The following is a 19,341-nucleotide window of genomic DNA, read 5'->3' as shown; positions in this document are numbered from 1 at the left end:
AGCACTCAAGTCAAACAAAGTAAATGGAGTGCCAAATACTCCAACCAATAATAAATCTAACCCGACTTATCGAGACGCGGAAGTGAGACATTTGGTCCGCCTCATCATCAATCCATCATCCTATTATTAACGACATCAGCACCGTCTATTATTGCCATCATCATTTTATTTTTCGAAATAAAGCAAAAATACAGCACGCCGTTTCCCGGTATTGCTTCGTCCTCACACCCTCTCTCTTCTTCATCGCTATTAGTGGAAGAAGAGGAAGAAGAAAGAGACGACGCGGAAAAGCGAAGGAAACTAAATCTAATCTTAACTCCTCTTCCTCCTCCACTTCTTTCTCTTTGTCCTCGCAACGCGGCGGCGGTGGTGGAGGCGTGTGATTCGGTGGCAGAGTGCGTGTAAGATATAGGAAGAAGAATGCAGCAAGGGAGGCCGGAGTTCGGTGCCATGACCTTCGACGAGGTCTCCCTCGAGAGGAGCAAGGGCTTCGTCCAGGCCTTGCAGGTGAGCCCGGCTCCTCCTCTTAATCCGGATCCTTCCTTTCCTTTGTTGCTTCCGCGCCTCCGGATCTGATGGACTGCCTTTCTGTGCGATCGCTTCTTTCTTGTTGTTTGTTTTTTATTCGTACTTAGGGTTTCTTATTCTGGTAGCTTCAAATATCGAGATTGGGTCCTTTGATTCGTACTTACTGCGGGTTCTTGATTTCAGATACTTACGTTTGTTGGCGGACCCGATTTTTCTGGTACTTTTCTGAGTCTGATCCGCATCGATCTCCGAGTTAATGGTCTCTGTTTCCTTCTACTTCCACTTCTTAAACGATTTGTGTTCTTTGAATCGAACGATAAGCTTTTCTATTCTGGATTCCGTATTATTTCAGAAGCATCGCTTTTGTTCATGGAAATATTTGTACCAATCTGTCGTCTGTAATGCTTGTCGCCAAATTTTGAACTGATAGTTATGTGTGCTAATGATGTTTAGGAGCTCAAGAATCTGAGACCTCAGCTTTACTCTGCTGCCGAGTACTGCGAAAAATCTTACCTTCGCAGTGAGCAGAAACAGATGTAAGATCTATCCTCCTATGTGTTCTTAGGAATCGCTGGTTCTGGTCCTTCCTCTGCTTTCTTCTTGAAAAGTCCATTTTTCAATATCCGAATAACATGTGTGTGCAGACCCCGAAAGGCATGCTGAAATTTTCTTGTGCATATGGTTCTTTTGGTTATGAAAAAGCTGCAGAATATATGTGAATAATCAGATCATGGACTGGAATGCATCCTACAATTTGATCACTGATGGTCACATTAATTTGAGAAACCGTGATTTTATTTAGCCTCATAGTACGATTTTGTTGACATTCACGAGATCTTGTTGACAACAACAAAACATTTACGAGATCTTGTTGACAATAAGGTCCTCTTTTTCGTAAGCTTGGGTGAAAATAAAGAACCAAATATGATCCATGGTCCCAAATAGTTGAGACTTACGATTTTATTATTTGTTGTTGTTGGTTGAGTGTGCTTCTCAGTGCAATGATAGCTAGTTTATTATTGTTGTTGGTTGAGCTGCTTTATTTCTAGTCTAATGATAGCTACAATCATTCACTCGTTGAGATTTGTGAAGCCGCAAGTTCATATGTATGGATCATCTTGTTTTGTGAAATCCCAAACTCAAAATTTTTAAGCAATCAAATCCAGAATGGCTATTTGCTTCAGTTGGAAAATGTAACCACATCTTCCTTTCAGGGTGGTGGATAATCTGAAAGAGTATGGTGTCCGAGCCCTTGTCAATGTTGTTGATCATCTTGGTACTGTTGCTTACAAATTAACAGACCATTTTGAGCAGCAATCATCAGACATGGCAACCGTAGAGCAAAAGATTTCATGTCTCTGTCAGGTTAATGTTTTGTGAAATAGAGCACCATTTTGGAATTCTTAGAATTGACCTCATGTTTCTTTCTCATTTTCAGCAAATTCTCGCTTGTCAAGCTTTCACTGGTGAGGAGTGTCTTAGGCAGCACCAACTGTTTGCAGCAACCCCAAGGCATCTCAAACATTACACTCTACCAAGTAAGAACAATTAGAAAGTGATTCTCTCTTCATTTGCAGGACAAGGAATGAGGTGGCGTGTTAATTGTTTTGGTTTGATACCATTCTATCTAGAATTTGTCGGCACAAGTGTGGAGAGCAGTTCGAAGCTACAAAACCATATCAATCCGAGTCATGTTGAAGCAAAACCTCTTCCTCATACTTGGGGTGTGTTCTTTTTGCATTATGTTCATATTTCCAATGCAGCTTGGTCTTAAACTATGTCGATTCTGAATTCCATGCTTCTTTTTCCGATGATCTGCAGCTCCAAAAACTTTATCTTGGCACCTAGCCTCCGGGAGCAACTCTTCACCAAACAGAGATCCACCTCGTACAGCATTCCGGCAAGCTTCTACATCATTCCCTCAACTACTATTCATAATGATTTGGTCTTTCACTGTGACTCAAAAGTTTATGTTTTTCTCTTCTTTCAGGGTTGATGATTCTAAAGCTTTCGAAATGACTGCTGATTCTTGCCGTGTTCTTGGTATTTTGCATCCCAATGCCCTTAGTGTTCTTTCTTTGAATATTAGCGCTCAGTTGTTGATTCATGTAAGTCTCGGGTGCAGAGGAGACTACCGTCCCACTGCCTCTATCAAGTTACCTTCAGGCTGCCAAGAGACGTCCAACTATCAATGTTGCTTCTCGTACATTTGCTGTTAAGGTAAATAAGAGTAACATCTATTCGCTAGTTTCATGGAGCCATACAAGTCTGCATGCACAAAGAAACTTGTTGCTACTGCATTTACTCAAAAAATACGACTAACATGCAGAAGCTGTACATATCTATAGGTATTTCTTCATTAACAAAAAAAAAAAATCTATTTTAGAAAGTGCATTATGCATCTAAAAGATAATATAATCATCACTACATGCTATGTGCACATACATGTTTGTACCATTCCTCTGGCGAAACTTTTACTTGATCTTATGTGATTACATTGTCATTTGAGTTGTTCATTGGCAGGATCCATTGGAGGGCACAAAAACTGTAGCAGGATTCGAGTCCTCTAATGATTCTGGACAGCGTGAAATCTGCCAGCCTCCTCGCAACAAGAGCATTCTTTCGGCACTCTTTCCCAGGAACAAGACCTTGAAACCCAAGAGACTTGTGGTATCCTGATGCTTTCGCTGACACCCGCTTGTCTCGTCCCATTGGGCTCTCTCGGTGGAATGTTATGGAGCTGGGCATCATCAGTCCCCATGTCTCTCGACCCATTGCTCCGTGTTTGTCTTTGACGTATGGTATCTATCTGCTATTGGTATCTTTTCGTGACTGCTTCCTCAGCAGTGTTTGAGAGGATTCGTGTTACTTCTTCGGCTGTTGCCTGTGTTTGGTTCATCAAAAAGATGAGCTCTTGCTCAGATCGTTGTTAACCAAATCAGCCAAATCCATCTCAATCGTGGATTGTGATGAAAACACGAGGAGTTAAACTGGTCATGTTGAGTAAAATGTCGATGCAGGACGTGTCGACATTGATGTTTTCCATGTTTGAAATGTGTCCGTAAAACCAACGTTGACTCACCCTATATAAACATCTCGCTTTTACCGGGTCGAGTCAAGTGGGGTTCGTCTTCGATGGCAATGTCGCGCGGGTCGGCTTCAAAGTAGGCTCCACTTGGACTATAATGGTGTGTTTTAATGGTCTTATGAGTGAGGTAGACAGCTGGTCTATTTTTTTGGTTCTATTTTCGTTCGCTATGTTTATGAATTGGCTAAGATAAGTTTGAGTAATTTATTATTAGTCCCCGATCTAATGCCATTTATAAACTGTTATGGGTAATTTTTTTAAAAATAACTTTTCACTTTTCGTTGTAAAGTATATATTTTTTTTTATTCTCATAAAACGTCTTCTATTTTTTTAAAAATAACATTACTCTTGACTTTCACTCAGTCAATCGTTGTCACTATTATCACTTCTTCGTCTCTTATGCTTTTACCCTTATCGATCACTTTTGTGACTTTCGTGTTAATGGATTGCGTCTTTACTCGTTTTTACTTACTTGATTATTCCTCGTGTCCCTTACTCGTTTTTAATAACAGTAGCTTATGCGAAGAAGTATGAGGGAAGAAAAACTTTGTGCGACAAAAGTGATGAGCGAAGATAAGGCGATAAGGATGATGACAAAATGATGAGCCCTCACGATAGGATAGAGACAGTAGAGTATAGGCGATGAACAACAAGGTATAAGCCGAAGATAATATTATTTTTTAAATAAATAAGAGATATTATATGAAAATAAAATTAAAAGGAGTGCTACCTAGAAGAAAAATAATTTTTTTTTTTGAGAATTTATCCTTGAATCAAAATATTTATTAATCGGATTTGACAGGTCACAGGTGGTAGTGGTGGATTTGAATACTGAAGTAGTTATTTGGATTCCGAAACGGAACGGAAGAGATAGTTTTGGAAGTTAACGAGTCAATATAGTTTTGCAAGCTATTTAAATCCGGAGAGTATCAAGGAATATTCCATGATCCTGATGAAACGACACTCGGTACGTAGGCCGTTCATCCGTCTCACACGGCACACGATCCAGCCGTCCATGTAGCGGCATTTGATCGACCGAACGGCGCGTCCAACGGCTCGTGCGGAAGGCCCCCCCGCTAGCTGGGAATCCTCCGATGTTTATCCCACCCGAGATCACCGTACCCGTTCCATCTACCTGGATTTTGCTCTGCCTGTTGGGTCCCACGATGCGGCATCTCATGTGGGAACCATATTTCAGTCCACTCACAGGGGAGTAACGCAAACGAGTAAGTCGTATTTCTGTGGTATTAGTACTTTTATTTATTAACCATGCTCTTCCGTTGATAGATTTACCCGGCCTTGTGACGTGGGTCCCATCTACGATAACAAAGCAGTTGGCAATCGCGTACGAATTTAACAGGTGGAAGTGTTTTGTGCTCTTTTTAATCACCTACGGATGCCACGATATCCACGTAGAGCCATCTTTTTCTCCTCCGGCGCATCGAACACTCCGCCGGGGGGCATTTCCGTAAAAACAATCACAACGCTACGTCTTGTTAATGCGAACGCATGCGATCGCGCGTGACAAGGGAAGTGGCAGGTAGGCCGCGATCTAATAAACGCCGTCCGTCCAGCCTCGCATCGATGCGACCAAGACACAGCATCTTGTTTGATGAGGTGAAAGAGGGAGAAGGGCAGCTCAACGCTCCGATACAACCTAAGTGTGCTCTCTCCACATCTTGCTTTTAAAACCCCTCCTGGGCTTTGGCGGCGATCTCGCCAACCAAGAAGAGCTCGGCACTTGCCGTAGAAGTTCGATCTCTCTCTCTCTCTCTCTCTCTCTCTCTCGGTGCTAGCGCGGTGATAGTCTAGGAGGTGGAAGACATGGCGCAGGTGGTGGCGACGCGAACCATCCAAAGCTCATGCCTTTCTCACCCGGGCTCCAGATCCGGGGCCCGGGGAAGCCACCTGCAGGAGCTGAAGCCCTCGCTGCTCCCCGCAAGGTTCCACCACCAGGAGAAGGAGAGGAGGAGGGGGATGGGCAGCTGTTGCCGCTCCCCGGTGGTTGCTGTGGCGAGCCCGCTTTCTCGCCCCGACTCCGGTGTTCGTGCTGCGTCTCCGGATGACTCATCAAAGGTCTTCAGAAGTGTCTCTCTCTGGATTTGAAGTGTCTCAGTTAAAAAGTCCAAAATTTGGGGCTTGTCTCGTATTTTTCTTGTCGAATTAACTCGAAAAGTGCAAAATATGCTTGCATTTTCTGTCGTTATAATGGATCGAATGGCGGGCGTAGTAGCTGAAGTTTTCTTTAATTTGGTCATCATTTACCTGCGAAATTTTTAGAAACTCGTGTTACATAGCTTAGTTTTAATTAGGTAATGAACATATTCGGTAGATCTGCGTGCACAATGGTTGAAAGTAATCGACTTGTTTTGTAAGCTCTTCCTGCTTTACACGTTTTCATAATTTTTCAAAAGATTTTCAGGAATTGGAGATTTTTGGCTGTAGGAAGAAGAGCAATTTCAGCATCTGAAGAGCATTCAGCAAGTGGGAGAAGTTCCAAATGGATTGTGGCCTAAGCCAAACGTGATGAGGAAGACGAAGATAGTCTGCACCATCGGCCCATCAACTAACACTAGGGAGATGATATGGAAGTTAGCTGAGGCTGGCATGAATGTCGCTCGGATGAACATGTCTCATGGAGACCATGCATCTCATCAGAAAGTTATCGATCTCGTGAAAGAGTACAATGAGCAAAACAAGGACAACGTACTTGCAATTATGCTTGACACCAAGGCAGGTTTCTTCTGACTGCTATTTCATTCATCTAGCTTTTTGGATTTTGAGGATGGCATTTTAAAGCTTACAGAAGCGAGCAATTTCAAAGTCACTAAAGTGCTGCAGTGCATACGTGTTTTTTTTTTTTACCTTTCTGTTGTATAATACAAGCACAGACAACTTTGTGTCTTTTAAGTCTATATAATCCGTGATCAATATACTGGACAATTGCTTGATCTTAACTCGGATGTATTACACCATGGTTACCAATCTTTCTCCTGTACGTATTAATGGAAATATTCATTAATTCCTTCATCATACATATATCTTACTCACCCTGGTAAATTAGTATCATTTTCTTACCTCTGCATATTCTGTCTCAGGGCCCTGAGGTTAGGAGTGGTGACTTACCACAGCCAATTACCTTATCAAGTGGTCAAGAGTTCACTTTTACAATAAAAAGAGGAGTTGGCTCAGAGACATGTGTTAGCGTAAACTATGATGACTTTGTCAATGATGTAGAAGTTGGCGACATGCTTCTTGTGGATGGTATGTAAAAAGTGCCCAATCCTTATGCAAATTCTCTTTGGAGATGTAGATACATGACATTTATTTTCACAGCCTCTGATAGTTGACACTGTCCAATAGATGATTTTTTTGATAAATTTTATTCCACATCTCTCTACTTTTTGCAACTTATATCATATCTCCTTTACATCACTAATGAAGTATTTCAAAATATAAATAGGAGTTAACTTTTAGCCAGTTCTGTACTGTTGGCAAGCATATAAGAAAAGCTGACATGAATTAAGCATAAGCAACAGAGCTTGAGATCAACGTTTAAGACTTTGAAGAGATGAAAGATTTAGAAGATATTTAGAAAAGCTGGCATGAATGTAGAATAAGTAACGGAGTAAAGATTTTTTATAGAAAAATATGTAGAGCTTTAACATGAGCTGTGAATGAAAGATCTGTCACTATTTCAGGTACTCTGATGTTCCTCCTATTTTGTAGCATTGCATAATCAACACGAGTTGTGATAAAAGATTTGTGACTATGACTGCTGCATTTGGTAATAGCTGATTTGTTTTGTGCCATCATATTTTTTATGCCATCATATTCTGCAGCTATAATTATTTGGAAGCAAATTCCTCTCCATCTTTTCCATCTTTTGGCTGATTTCCTTTCTCCAAACCTGTGTCTAATTCCATGGAGAAACAAAGAAAACAAAAAGATAATGTTTCGAATAATGACTGGTGAAAACACAGGAAAAACCTTAATAGTCTGTCTTACATTGGACAACCAATGAGATGATCTATGTTTAATTTTCAGGTGGAATGATGTCCCTAGTGGTTAAGTCGAAAACTGAGGATTCTGTCAAATGTGAAGTCGTTGATGGAGGTGAACTCAAGTCCAGGAGGCATCTGAATGTCAGAGGAAAGAGTGCAACCTTGCCATCCATCACAGGTGAGTTAGGAATTTTATGTTTGGTCTTATGCTTGTAAGTTGGCCTTTTTGTCTCATAAATATTTGATTTTTGCATTTTTGGTGTAATAAACATTCTTGTATCCCTTTACAGAGAAAGATTGGGATGATATAAAATTTGGAGTTGAGAACAAAGTGGACTTTTATGCAGTTTCCTTCGTTAAAGATGCAAAAGTTGTCCATGAATTGAAGGATTACCTGAAAAGTAGATGTTCAATCCTGGTTTTGGTTAAATATTTTTTTGAAGTGCCTCATAAAATAAAAAATGTTGACACTAATATTCAAATTAATTTTGTCAGGTTGCAATGCAGATATACATGTAACTGTCAAAATTGAAAGTGCAGATTCAATTCCGAATCTGCATTCCATAATCGCTGCATCTGATGGGGTAAGCATCTTAATGTCATACATTCAACATAATACTGGTAAGCTCAGAAGTGTTTAGTAAATTCTAATGATAAGAACTCTTGTACCGTATGACATGTAATATAGTGCATCATCATTCATCAAGCTTAACTTATATATTCAGTGCTATGGGTATGTCACATAGTGAAAGCTAGTTTGGGAAGCATGAACACGGTGATTTGGGTGACACTCGTGTTCGACATGTGTTGGACATGGATTCTTCTCTGACACATGTCAGATACGGATTCGTCTCTGACATGTCTTTTTTTATTTTTTTAATTTGTTGGATGCATCGCTCCCGTGTTGGACTCGATGGATGGTCGTGTATGGAGGTATTGGTGAGCCTTTGGAATCCGACTTAGTGGTTGCGTGCGGAAGCATTGGGAACCTTCGAAATCCTTCTTCCTCACGGATTCAGGGAGGATTTTGGCATTAAATACCAATTGTCCCAATTGAACCCTAGCACATCACGGGCTTCCCTTCTTCCTCAATGGCTTGGCTTCCCTTCGTTGTCGTCGTGCACTGTCGGACCGTCCGCCCTGAGCACCCCTCTGTAGAGTCGTGCGGGACCATTCGCCCCAAGCGCCCCTACGCAGAGGTGGAGTTGCGCGTTGCTATTAGACCATCCACCTCGAGCACCCCTCTGTAGAGTGGAGTCATGTGCTACCGACAGACCATTCGCCTCAAGCGCCCATCTGTAGAGAGGTGGAGCCGTGCATTGCCGTCATGCCTCTACAAAGATTCTTCCTCATTCATGTGGCCTCCCAAGCCAAAGGTATTATTAACATATTATAGGCATGTTTAGCTTTTTTTTACTGCTAAAAACATTATTAACATATTATTATTATTTATTATTTTTGTTTTATTAATCTGGGTTTTTTTATTGCATCTGATTAAACTGTTAACATATTATTAACCTATTTCATTTTTTAGTTTTTTAATTTGAGTTTTTTTACTGCTTCTGAATCCCTGATTAAATTGCTATAATAATTTGAATAATTGTACAATATAATAATTTGAGTAATATGTAAAACTCATGTAAATAAAATTATATATATATATATATATACTATGTTTTTTAAAAATGCCATGTCCTTTGTCTGTGTCTGTGCTTCTTAGAAAGTAGTTGATGTTTACCTTGATCAGACTTCATAAATACAATGCTTTATATCAGCATGTCTGCATAGAAAAATGTTTGTGTGTTTGATGGGCCAAACTTGTTTTATTTCAAAGATGCTTACGAGTTTCGTTTAGCTGACCTCTTAACATTTGCTCGATGCTGATTTGACTCAATCCCCTTTAGATATTGCTTTTCTTTTGACACGGTATTTTCGGTTGGCTTTTCCTATTTGCTAGTGACCTTGATCTTATTCTCTAATTTCTTCTGTGTTCATTGTAGGCTATGGTAGCTAGAGGTGACCTTGGAGCTGAACTCCCTATTGAGGAGGTTCCACTGCTGCAGGTATCTGCCATTCATTGACAATCAACATCCACAATGAAAATTGCTTGTTTAAGTTTTATATTGTCTGAAGCTCTGATGCCTAAGGGTATTTTTTCTCATCAAGCACAGTAACTTGTCAATCACACGGGGACAGGCTGTGGCACTTAATTACTATTGAGTGCCATGGGTTGATCCAGTGTGAGCCCTGTGGATATGGGGGTAAGGCTGCATTGATCTTGCCTTTACATACCCCAGTGCAGGAACTTTGTTTACTGGCATGTATGTTGCTATTCATTGACATTATTGTGTTCCTGATTGCAGCTTTCTCAGTCATTCTGGGTCAAAGAGTTCTGTTCCTTTGTCATTTTTTTATATATTTTGGTCATTTGCCTTAATAAGTTAAGTCAAATTTAGATCATACCCTTTTTCCTTTTGAATGAACAGTTTTTTACATATACTTTTGAGCCATCTCATAGACAATTGATAATTATGTGTTTAACTACTTGATGTTATACATTTCATGTTCCACCGACATTATTTTGGAAGGGCTTTCCATACCCCAGTACGGAGGAGCTTTGTTTACTGGGCTACCCTTTGTATGTTGTTATTCATCAATGTTAGTGTTCCTGGTTGGAGCTTTGACATTCATTGTGTTGAACTGCTAGTTCCTTTGTCATTCTTTATATATGTCCTTTCTACTTGCTATAATAGCTGTTGTTTAATTTATATCTTACTCTTGTTTTCCGTTGAATGGATATTTCTTATAATATAAAGCCATCTCATATGCAATAGATAATTATTTTGTGCTTTAATACTTGATATTATATATCTCGTGTTTGATAATTGTTGTGTGTTATTGATTTCTTAATTGTGCAGGAGGAAATTATTAGAATATGCAGGAGCATGGGAAAAGCTGTTATTGTAGCAACGAACATGCTGGAAAGCATGATTGTTCATCCGACACCAACCCGTGCAGAGGTCTCAGACATTGCCATTGCAGTTCGTGAGGGTTCTGATGCAATAATGCTCTCTGGGGAAACTGCTCATGGGAAGTATGAACTCCCTTTTCCTTTCTCTCTCCCCTTCTCTGTTTTTCTTTGCACTATATTCTTCAACTTTAGGCATGTGATTCAGTTCATGAGGGTTCTGATGCATTATTGGAAGCTTGCAGTGTCAGTTTCTTTTTTTTTGTTCTACTGTTTGTTGCCTTTTGTTTTCTTTGAGTTAGTTACCTATCTGAATTAAATTACCCTGGAAAAAATCTGTCAGGGTACTTTTCCTTTATATTGGTTAAATGTACAATGTCTGCCAAGATACAAAACTGGATTATTTGTGTTCACATGTAATAATGCCACATCTAACTGATGAACCTTTCAAGGGTTTAGATATTAGATTATACACAAATTAGTTTGTGCCTAAATTGGCTAATTAATAGCAACCTCGTTGGTTTTCATGCAGATACCCACTTAAAGCTGTTAAAGTCATGCACTCTGTAGCTCTGAGGACTGAAGCAACTATGAATGGAGGAGAAAGGCCAGCTAATCTTGGTCAGGCATTCAAGGTAAAAAGTGTAATATAGTCATTACATATCGTAATAATGTCATTCCAATTTTGCTCAAATAAGGTAACTACAAGAAGCCATTGGCTCATATTGTTGGTGTTGGGACTTCATGGATTCTTTCCTGCCATTTAGAAATTTTGCTGGCATATATACTAGATTTCTACATATTCTCTTATGCTTATAGAATCCCCTTTTCTCATTAAACAACTTTGTGTTTTCAATTTTGTAGACTCATATGAGTGAAATGTTTGCGTATCATGCAACAATGATGTCGAATACCCTTGGCACGTCGATTGTAGTCTTCACCAGAAGTGGATTTATGGCTATCCTACTTAGCCATTATAGGCCTGCTGGCACGATATTTGCATTCACCGATGAGTACGTTGCCTGTTCCTCTTTATCTTTCGAGTCGTTTTTTGTTGATTCTACTGTAATTGTATAATGCAGCATGATGCATCATGTTGTCTTGAATCTGTTGATAAGGTTTCAAATCTAAAGATGATGATGGGTGGTTGTGCAGGGAAAGAGTGAGGCAAAGGTTGGCTTTATACCAGGGTGTGTGTCCAATATATATGAAATTTTCAGATGATGCTGAAAGGACATTTGCCGATGCCTTGTCTTACCTGCAGGTAACTCCACCTGGCTTTTTCTCATCTGTTTTCTTCTATTTGTCCACGAACTGTTGTATCGAAAAAATCCTTGATTTATTTGTGCAAAATTAACTTCATTCTTGGATTAACATATGGCCTTTCATGATTCAGGAACTAGGCATGGTCAAGGAAGGAGAGCAGATAGCTCTGGTTCAGAGTGGGCGGCAACCCATTTGGCGGTCGCAGTCCACACACAACATCCAGGTTAGAAAGGTTTAAGCATCGGGACATCTGTTGTTGAAGTCACCAATTCTATGCTGCATTGTCTGACGAAACAACACCAAGCTCTAGCTGGATGTTACTTTGTGGTAGAACTAGTATCAAGCTTTCGGTTGTAATTCCCGTTTCTTGGTTTCTTTTGATTGCGGTGTTGAATTGTTCTCTTAAGCTTGCTTCAGTTCGATATATTCTTTCATGTTCAAGCAGAATAATTTATAGTTTTGACGCTTAGAAAAAGGAGATTGATGCTTGTGCTCTTATTACTCTATTAATAATTAAATAGTGTGGCATGCTTCGACTCTGCAAGTGTGACAGCAAGAAAATACAGAGCATTATATGTTTATTCTAAGAAGTTGTCATTGGTTCTTATGGTGTATTCGAAGAGCAATGGATGTTCTAAGACACCATATGGTCATCAGAACATCATTTTTCATGTAATCTGGCTATAGATCACTGTGATGTTTTTATCTTGTAACACAAACATTGACATCAGTACTCTCCCAAAATCATGTATTTTTGGGATTAATCCTCTCTTAATATATACCATTTTATCATGAAGTTTAGGTAGTTTGAATTGAATTGATAATGTATAAAAATAAAGATTATATATTATTGGATGTTGGCTAAAGTCTTTGAGGTGATGGAAGCAATCGAGAATGGCTACATGAAGAACACGGCTTTGTGCAGCTAGCTTTCAAGGGGGACAAGAAATAGTTTCTCTTTGACTGCTTGACTGGTGTGGCCTAAATGTAAACTAATGATTCTGTTTTCTAATCCATAAATTTATTTGTCTTTGAGAATGTATATGCGTTCCAAAAATCTGCTGGTGACTAATATGATCGTGCAAACTGCCCTTAAACTTGAATCTTCTTTTCATTTGGGTAAAGAATTCTAACTGTTTCTTTAAACAGCTGAGTTCAGAGGAAACAATATAGGGTAAAGATTTTTATTTTTTTAAAAACAAACCCTTATTTTCATGAATTCTCAGTTAGCATTCAATTTTCATTTATTCTCATATATGACATTGCCCTTCGCTTTTGTTCTATCGATTGTCGCTTTCATCTCTCGTCACTCGTATCTTCTCTCCTCTTTCTTTATTGCTCTCGCTTCACATCCCCTTTTTCTTTGAACATTTCTTTTTGTTATCATTCTCGCCTCCTCTCTTCCTCTATTGCTCACTTCACATCCTCTATTTCTTCCATTACTTTTTTTGGTTACCATTCTCGTCTCTTCTCTTCTTTTTCTTTATCACTATATGCATAGATGGTGACGAAGGCACAAGAACAATGAAAGACACATGGGTGATATCATGACGAGAACAACATTTGTTAGAGACAAATGATCGAGATTTTATAAAAATAAAAAATATATTGAATAATTATGTTTACGACATTGATATTCTCAAAAGACATATACTAAATATTAAAATTTGGAAGGGCGCAAAGCCCCTTAAATAAATAGGGGATAGGCCAACTCCTACAATAACATATATTCCAAATTAATCATAATTATCAATTAAAATTTTAATTTTTAGAATTATAACTATAAAACCTATCTTTAATATCCTACAAGCGTAGTTATTTATGATATTTCACTTGATAATTATTAGTGAGTATTAACATGAATTGGATCATCAAATACTATCAACTAATATAAATTAATGGTAAGATCATATATATATATATATATATATAATCTTATAATTAATTTATATGATAAACTTAAGAGGGGATAAGTACGAAACTATTCATGGCTCAACAAGTGGCAACATAGTCAATAATGAGAAAGACAAGACTCCATCAATATCTAAGCCACACAAACATCAATCCAAAATAATAATTCGTAGAATATTTTACTTATACCATGGAAACGATAAGATGAGAAAACATTTCATCCATACCATAAGCTACTTAGAAAATAATAATCGAGGTCAATTATTATATATTAATTGATCTTCGTATCCAACCTTGATCTTCGTATCGATCGTAAAGCAAGCGACTAAACCCTCTTCGATTACTAAGTGAGTGTCTAAGTCCTCCTTTTACGATCATATCATGAATCGAGTCGGATTGATCCAAATATCACATGTATCATCGCTATCAATACTAAAATCATATATCAATCCAAATAATTAACATAACATGATAAAATTAACCGCTATTTATAGATAAGCAACCTTATTAATTATATATCATAAGGTTAATTAACGGAGAATAGTGTCGCCACCGTGTATCGATTTGACAACCTTTGCTGGTAATTATAGCGTTGCACTCTTTGCTGTCTCCGCCGAGATAGTTTGCTATTTACCATTCATTTATTCTGCTTCGGTCTCGCCTTCTCCTCTCACCATCCGAGAAGAAGGGGAGGGAGTGTTAGGGCTTCGCCGGGAATCTGCGTCCCGGCCCGGCCTCAAGGGACGCCTGCGGCCGCGGTGTGCTATCTGGCAGGTGATCGCAATGGAACCCGTCTTCTCCTTCTCCGGGAGCGCCGACCAGAACTTTGAGTTTGCCTTCAATTCCAGCAATTTCTCCGACCGGGTGCTCCGGATCGAGATCGTCCCTGACTCGCCGGAGGACACGACGGGTGGCGTTGGCACCTCCGGGTTGGCCAGGCACCGGAAGCGCCGGAGGGCCGATGTCAAGAAGGAGAGAGGTTAGCGCAGCTAAAGCCCTACCTACTCTTTTTACACCCCCTTTACCTACTTTTTTTTTTTTTTAATGTATAATCTGTGACTCTTTAATTGTCCTTCTTATGGCCTGTTGGTTGTTTGTTAGGTGGTGCTTTTCTCCTTGGTCGATGAACTCTGCTTTTTTGTGGAGGTCTTGATGTTCTTGATATTCTTGCAAGTTGAGGCTCTTGCATTTGCAGTTATGGCTATTGTTTTTGATTTGGTTGGGCCTCAGCAGCTAAAATTTTAGGAGGAACTTGAAATGACCATAAACAAAAGGACCACACTTGTGCAATTTGTATATAAACAACAAAAAAGTATATAAAGTAGAATTCAAATTCATATTTTGTTATATCTTGAAAAAGCGTCGGCGGACGTTCTGTGATTTTTACCACTGAGAAGCAAAGCTTGATAAGTTTGTTGTTCTGAGTAAAGACATGAAATGAACCGAGCCCCAAAACCACAGGGGCCAAGCCGCAAAAAGGGGGTAATCAGAAGTTTCTGTCTGAGATGATGGGTTGTAGGTAATAATACCTCAGAATAGTCACATATTGGCTGTGGAGGAGGACGCCAGTATTTAACTGGGGAATTCCAATACTAGTTATTTTGAAGATCATATTTTTTTGTCCAATGAGAGTTTGGTTTAGGAAGGAATTTTTTTGTCCAAAGAGAGGCATCTCATGCCACTGATTCAGATCCAACTCTGATCTCATGCACCTAGATGTTACTGATAGTAGTTCTTGGCACTGTGAAACAGTTGGAGACTTTATGTTACGATGTCTGCTGCTTAGGTTTCAAATGTCTTCCCTTTTCTGGGTACCATTTGGTCTTCTAGTTTATATTTCTAGCTAGCATAAAAATATTGCCATGATGTTATTGTAAAGTATCATGGCATAAACTAATTTGTCTTACTTTGCCACCATTCCTCTCTTTGTTCCAGTGGCTAACATGCTGAACTCATGAGATGATTCCATCCCATAGAAATAGCAAAAGCTATCAATTAAACTCACCGAAGCAGGAGTTACTATGTAAAAATGTTGCCATTGCCTGCCAGTGTTGGTGTTACCTGAAGCATTTCATTAGTTCCTGCACTATAACGTTGCAACTCAGATATGCTATCTATTTTAAGCGTTGTTGCTATTATTTTGATTCGGTACTATCAACTATGAGGTGGATTTTTATCTATCCTCTCTCTTATTTTGGTTCAGCACTAGCTGCTTATGTATTTAAAACTTATGCTGAATATGCTTTTTGTCTCTTTTATTTTTCTTGGTTGTCCTTGTTTAATCCTGAAATCTTGTCATGGAACCTATAGAAAGGCATAAATTTTCATGCCAACTGATGATTCTTTGTTTACCCAAAATAAGTAACAATCTTTTGCTTTCCCAGCTGTGGAGTTCAATTTGGTGAGTTTTCCCCACAGCAACCAGATTGATGATGACGATGGTTTGACAGGTGCAAACAACGAGGGTGAAGCTGTAGCAATGATCGAAGAGTTTTCATCAGGTCTTGGTCTAGTCTGCATGATTAACTGATTTTTTATCTTTAATTCTTTTCTGCAGTCTTAAGCTGTGGATGAAATCTTTTCACACATCAGAAAGCAAAACATGGCACTGTTTCCAGCCTTTTGGTTGATTACCCTGTGAAGTTATAGATCTGAACTCATATATGGATTATAGTGGAATATTTGATAAATTTGTGCCAATTATTATGGTGTCTCTTACTAATTCTTAATTCCAAGTGATTAGCATTTTCTCTTTTATGTATATGAACAGAATGCTATCTGTGTTTTTGTAGGTGATGAGCTTTCACAATGCAGTGATGCTTCTTGGAGTATGGAGTGTTCTCCATCCATTAGAATAAAATCTTTATTCATTAGTTCTGCGATACTGGCTGCAAAAAGCCGCTTTTTCTACAAGGTTAGCATAAAAATGCACATATATGGCTCGGCTTACCGTGTTTTCCTGACTAATAAATCATTCTCTTTTTAGCTTTTCTCAAATGGAATGCGTGAATCTGACCAGGGGCATGCTACGCTGCGAATAAGTGCCTCAGGTAATCTAGAAACTGTTTTATTATATCTTGTAATATATATTGAGGTTGAAAATGTGATAATTGAGCTTATTCGTTTTTTTAAGCAAAAATATGTTTGCTTAGTTGCCAACATAGCAGCAGAATGGAATATTTGATTGGGTATATGCTTATGTTGGACTATATGTTCTTAAATATTGAAAAAGACATGGGATGAGAAATAGAGTCCGGATTGAGGGGATGATCAGGATTTGTCAGAGTCAAGTGTCATCTTCTTTTTCTATTGTCTTTTCCTATCATTCAAAAAGATAGGGAAGTAAAAAAGAAAAGGGTTGCAAAAGGAATTGCACCAAATAGACTGGCCTGCTCAGGCTGAGACTATTTTTTCTAGGTTCTGGGACCTACAAGATTTGGAACAGTAGTGCTGCCACATGCAATTCAGCTGAAATACCTGGTACGTAGTATCTTAAGGAGGACATGTCCGAGAAGACATGTTCAACTTGCATGGAGACAAATGTTCCTGTTGCAACCTTGTGGTGTGGGTGTCCTTGGGCCAGATATGTAGTTATGCAAGGAACTGAACAAGTTTGGTTGCCTCCTGTGTGGAATAGAATAAAAATGAGAAGGAAAATTATGGAGGAGGTACAGAGGATACACCCTATGACTCTCGATTTGTTTAATTCTTAGGATGTTGTTTTACATTTCTTGACCTGCCCATCCTCCAAGAGATTTTAATGCCCCGTGCGTCAAGCCCGTAATCATTTTGAAAAAGAGCTTCTACAAAACTTGTTATGCCTTATTATTTTGATCTAGTTCAGTAGGCCTACAAACTTGGTTTAGTCTTCATATCTTGGTCCAGTTAAAGGTTCCTCTCTGTGTGGGATTAGTAAATTGGACTTTGCTTTAATACACATCTGCAATTTTCTTAAATCAAATTAAATCAAGAAAGTCGTTCATGGTAATGCTTCTTACTAATTTGCTGGATATATGGATGATCTGAAATTATGCCTCTTTTTTGGAACAGAAGAAGCTGCCCTAATGGAACTCCTCAGCTTTATGTACAGTGGGAAGTTGTCAACCAATTCACCGATGCTCCTGCTGGATATTCTTATGGCTGCTGACAAGTTTGAGGTGGCTTCTTGCGTGAAGCATTGTAGTCAATTGCTAAGGAGCTTGCCCATGTCTACTGACACTGCCCTTCTCTACTTGGAGCTCACTTCCAGCATTGCAATGAGTTCAGCAATCCAGCCGCTAACTAATGCAGCTAAGGAGTTCCTTGCTAAGAGTTTCAAGGACTTAACCAAGTAAGTAATTATGTTTGATTCATCCAATCTGCAATTGCATTTGGGACAAAAAAGTGAGAAGAAGGGATCTAAATTATTGTTCTTCCTTCAGGCACCAAGATGGCCTAATCGAGCTGCCTCTTGTTGGCGTCGAGGCAGTCCTCTCCAGTGATGAACTTCAAGTTGCATCAGAGGATGCGGTTTATGACTTTGTGCTCAAGTGGGCGCGTCATCATTACCCGGACTTAGAAGAACGGAGGGAGATACTAAGCTCCCACTTGAGCCATCTCATAAGGTTCCCCTACATGTCCTGCAGGAAGCTTAGAAAGGTCGTCACACAGAATGATCTGGACCAGGAAATCTTCTCGAAAGCAGTCCTCGAGGCACTCTTCTTCAAGGCTGAGACCCCACATCGACAGCGTGCCCTCGCATTAGAACAGTCATCAAACCGGCGCTATGCAGAGCGAGCTTACAAGTACCGGCCAGTGAAGGCGATCGAGTTTGAACTGCCACACCCACAGTGCATCGTGTATTTGGACCTAAAGCAGGAGGAGTGTGCACATCTGTTCCCATCTGGCCGAGTCTACTCCCAAGCATTCCACCTTGGTGGGCAGGGTTTCTTCCTCTCAGCTCACTGCAACATGGACCAGCAGAGCTCCTTCCACTGCTTCGGCCTCTTCTTGGGAATGCAAGAAAAGGGTTCGGTAAGTTTCACGGTGGACTACGAATTCGCTGCGAGGGCAAAGCCATCAGGGGAGTTCATCAGCAAATACAAGGGATACTACACCTTTACCGGTGGCAAGGCAGTTGGATACAGGAACCTATTTGCCATCCCATGGACTTCATTCATGGCTGATGACAGTCTCTACTTCATAAATGGTGTTCTTCATTTGAGAGCCGAATTGACCATCAAACAACAGCAGCAGCAGCAGCAGCTGCTGTAAATATTTTTTTTTTTTTCTCGGATGTAACCAAGTTCTATTGTAGCTCGAATAAAACTTGCCTCGCTCTTTCTATGGATTCTCTGTATTTTCATATTACTAGTTTGAGTATGAGGAACTTATTTCGAGTGAAATGATAAATTGCTTACAACGTGGAAATCAGCATAGTTCTTTTTGTGTGTGTTTCAACCTCTTCTAGCAATCATAGAAGCAAAATCCAGATAGCGTGATGTGTTGTTTCAGAAATTTCCAACTACAACAATCTATTTGAAGCCAATTTCGCTAGAAATTAGACAATAATGTGCCGAAGTAATCATTAGAACGAG

At 39.4% G+C, this 19,341-nt stretch overlaps 3 protein-coding genes across 4 annotated transcripts; all 3 read left to right on the top strand.

The window, feature by feature from the left end:
• Window positions 1–204: 204 nt before the first annotated feature.
• LOC135643825 (probable protein ABIL1) lies at window positions 205–3,384 on the top strand. The gene is made up of 9 exons (XM_065161190.1): window positions 205–507; window positions 982–1,064; window positions 1,743–1,893; window positions 1,967–2,066; window positions 2,160–2,252; window positions 2,350–2,428; window positions 2,519–2,571; window positions 2,654–2,748; window positions 3,052–3,384. The coding sequence occupies exons 1-9, from the start codon at window positions 421–423 to the stop codon at window positions 3,205–3,207; spliced, it is 897 nt and encodes a 298-aa protein (XP_065017262.1). The 5' UTR covers window positions 205–420; the 3' UTR covers window positions 3,208–3,384.
• A 1,829-nt stretch (window positions 3,385–5,213) lies between these two features.
• Window positions 5,214–12,352, top strand: LOC135643350 (plastidial pyruvate kinase 2-like). The gene is made up of 12 exons (XM_065160184.1): window positions 5,214–5,692; window positions 6,062–6,349; window positions 6,715–6,880; window positions 7,664–7,798; window positions 7,911–8,021; window positions 8,116–8,204; window positions 9,621–9,683; window positions 10,539–10,714; window positions 11,121–11,223; window positions 11,453–11,601; window positions 11,744–11,852; window positions 11,985–12,352. The coding sequence occupies exons 1-12, from the start codon at window positions 5,441–5,443 to the stop codon at window positions 12,090–12,092; spliced, it is 1,749 nt and encodes a 582-aa protein (XP_065016256.1). The 5' UTR covers window positions 5,214–5,440; the 3' UTR covers window positions 12,093–12,352.
• Window positions 12,353–14,377: 2,025 nt separating this feature from the next.
• LOC135642052 (BTB/POZ domain-containing protein POB1-like) lies at window positions 14,378–19,114 on the top strand. 2 transcript variants are annotated; one of them, XM_065157834.1, is made up of 7 exons: window positions 14,380–14,539; window positions 14,614–14,744; window positions 16,150–16,266; window positions 16,558–16,679; window positions 16,752–16,815; window positions 17,816–18,095; window positions 18,187–19,114. In XM_065157834.1, the coding sequence occupies exons 3-7, from the start codon at window positions 16,245–16,247 to the stop codon at window positions 19,016–19,018; spliced, it is 1,320 nt and encodes a 439-aa protein (XP_065013906.1). In that variant the 5' UTR covers window positions 14,380–14,539; window positions 14,614–14,744; window positions 16,150–16,244; the 3' UTR covers window positions 19,019–19,114. The 2 variants fall into 2 exon arrangements, with proteins under 2 accessions (XP_065013905.1, XP_065013906.1); XM_065157833.1 differs by having other exon boundaries at window positions 14,378–14,744.
• The last annotated feature ends 227 nt before the right edge of the window (window positions 19,115–19,341 follow it).

Source organism: Musa acuminata, chromosome BXJ3-7, assembly GCF_036884655.1.
Source record: "Musa acuminata AAA Group cultivar baxijiao chromosome BXJ3-7, Cavendish_Baxijiao_AAA, whole genome shotgun sequence".
NCBI classification, from domain to species: Eukaryota; Viridiplantae; Streptophyta; class Magnoliopsida; order Zingiberales; family Musaceae; genus Musa; species Musa acuminata.
The sequence above is the reverse complement of the archived record's forward strand: the minus strand, read 5'-3'. Positions and strand labels throughout refer to the sequence as shown.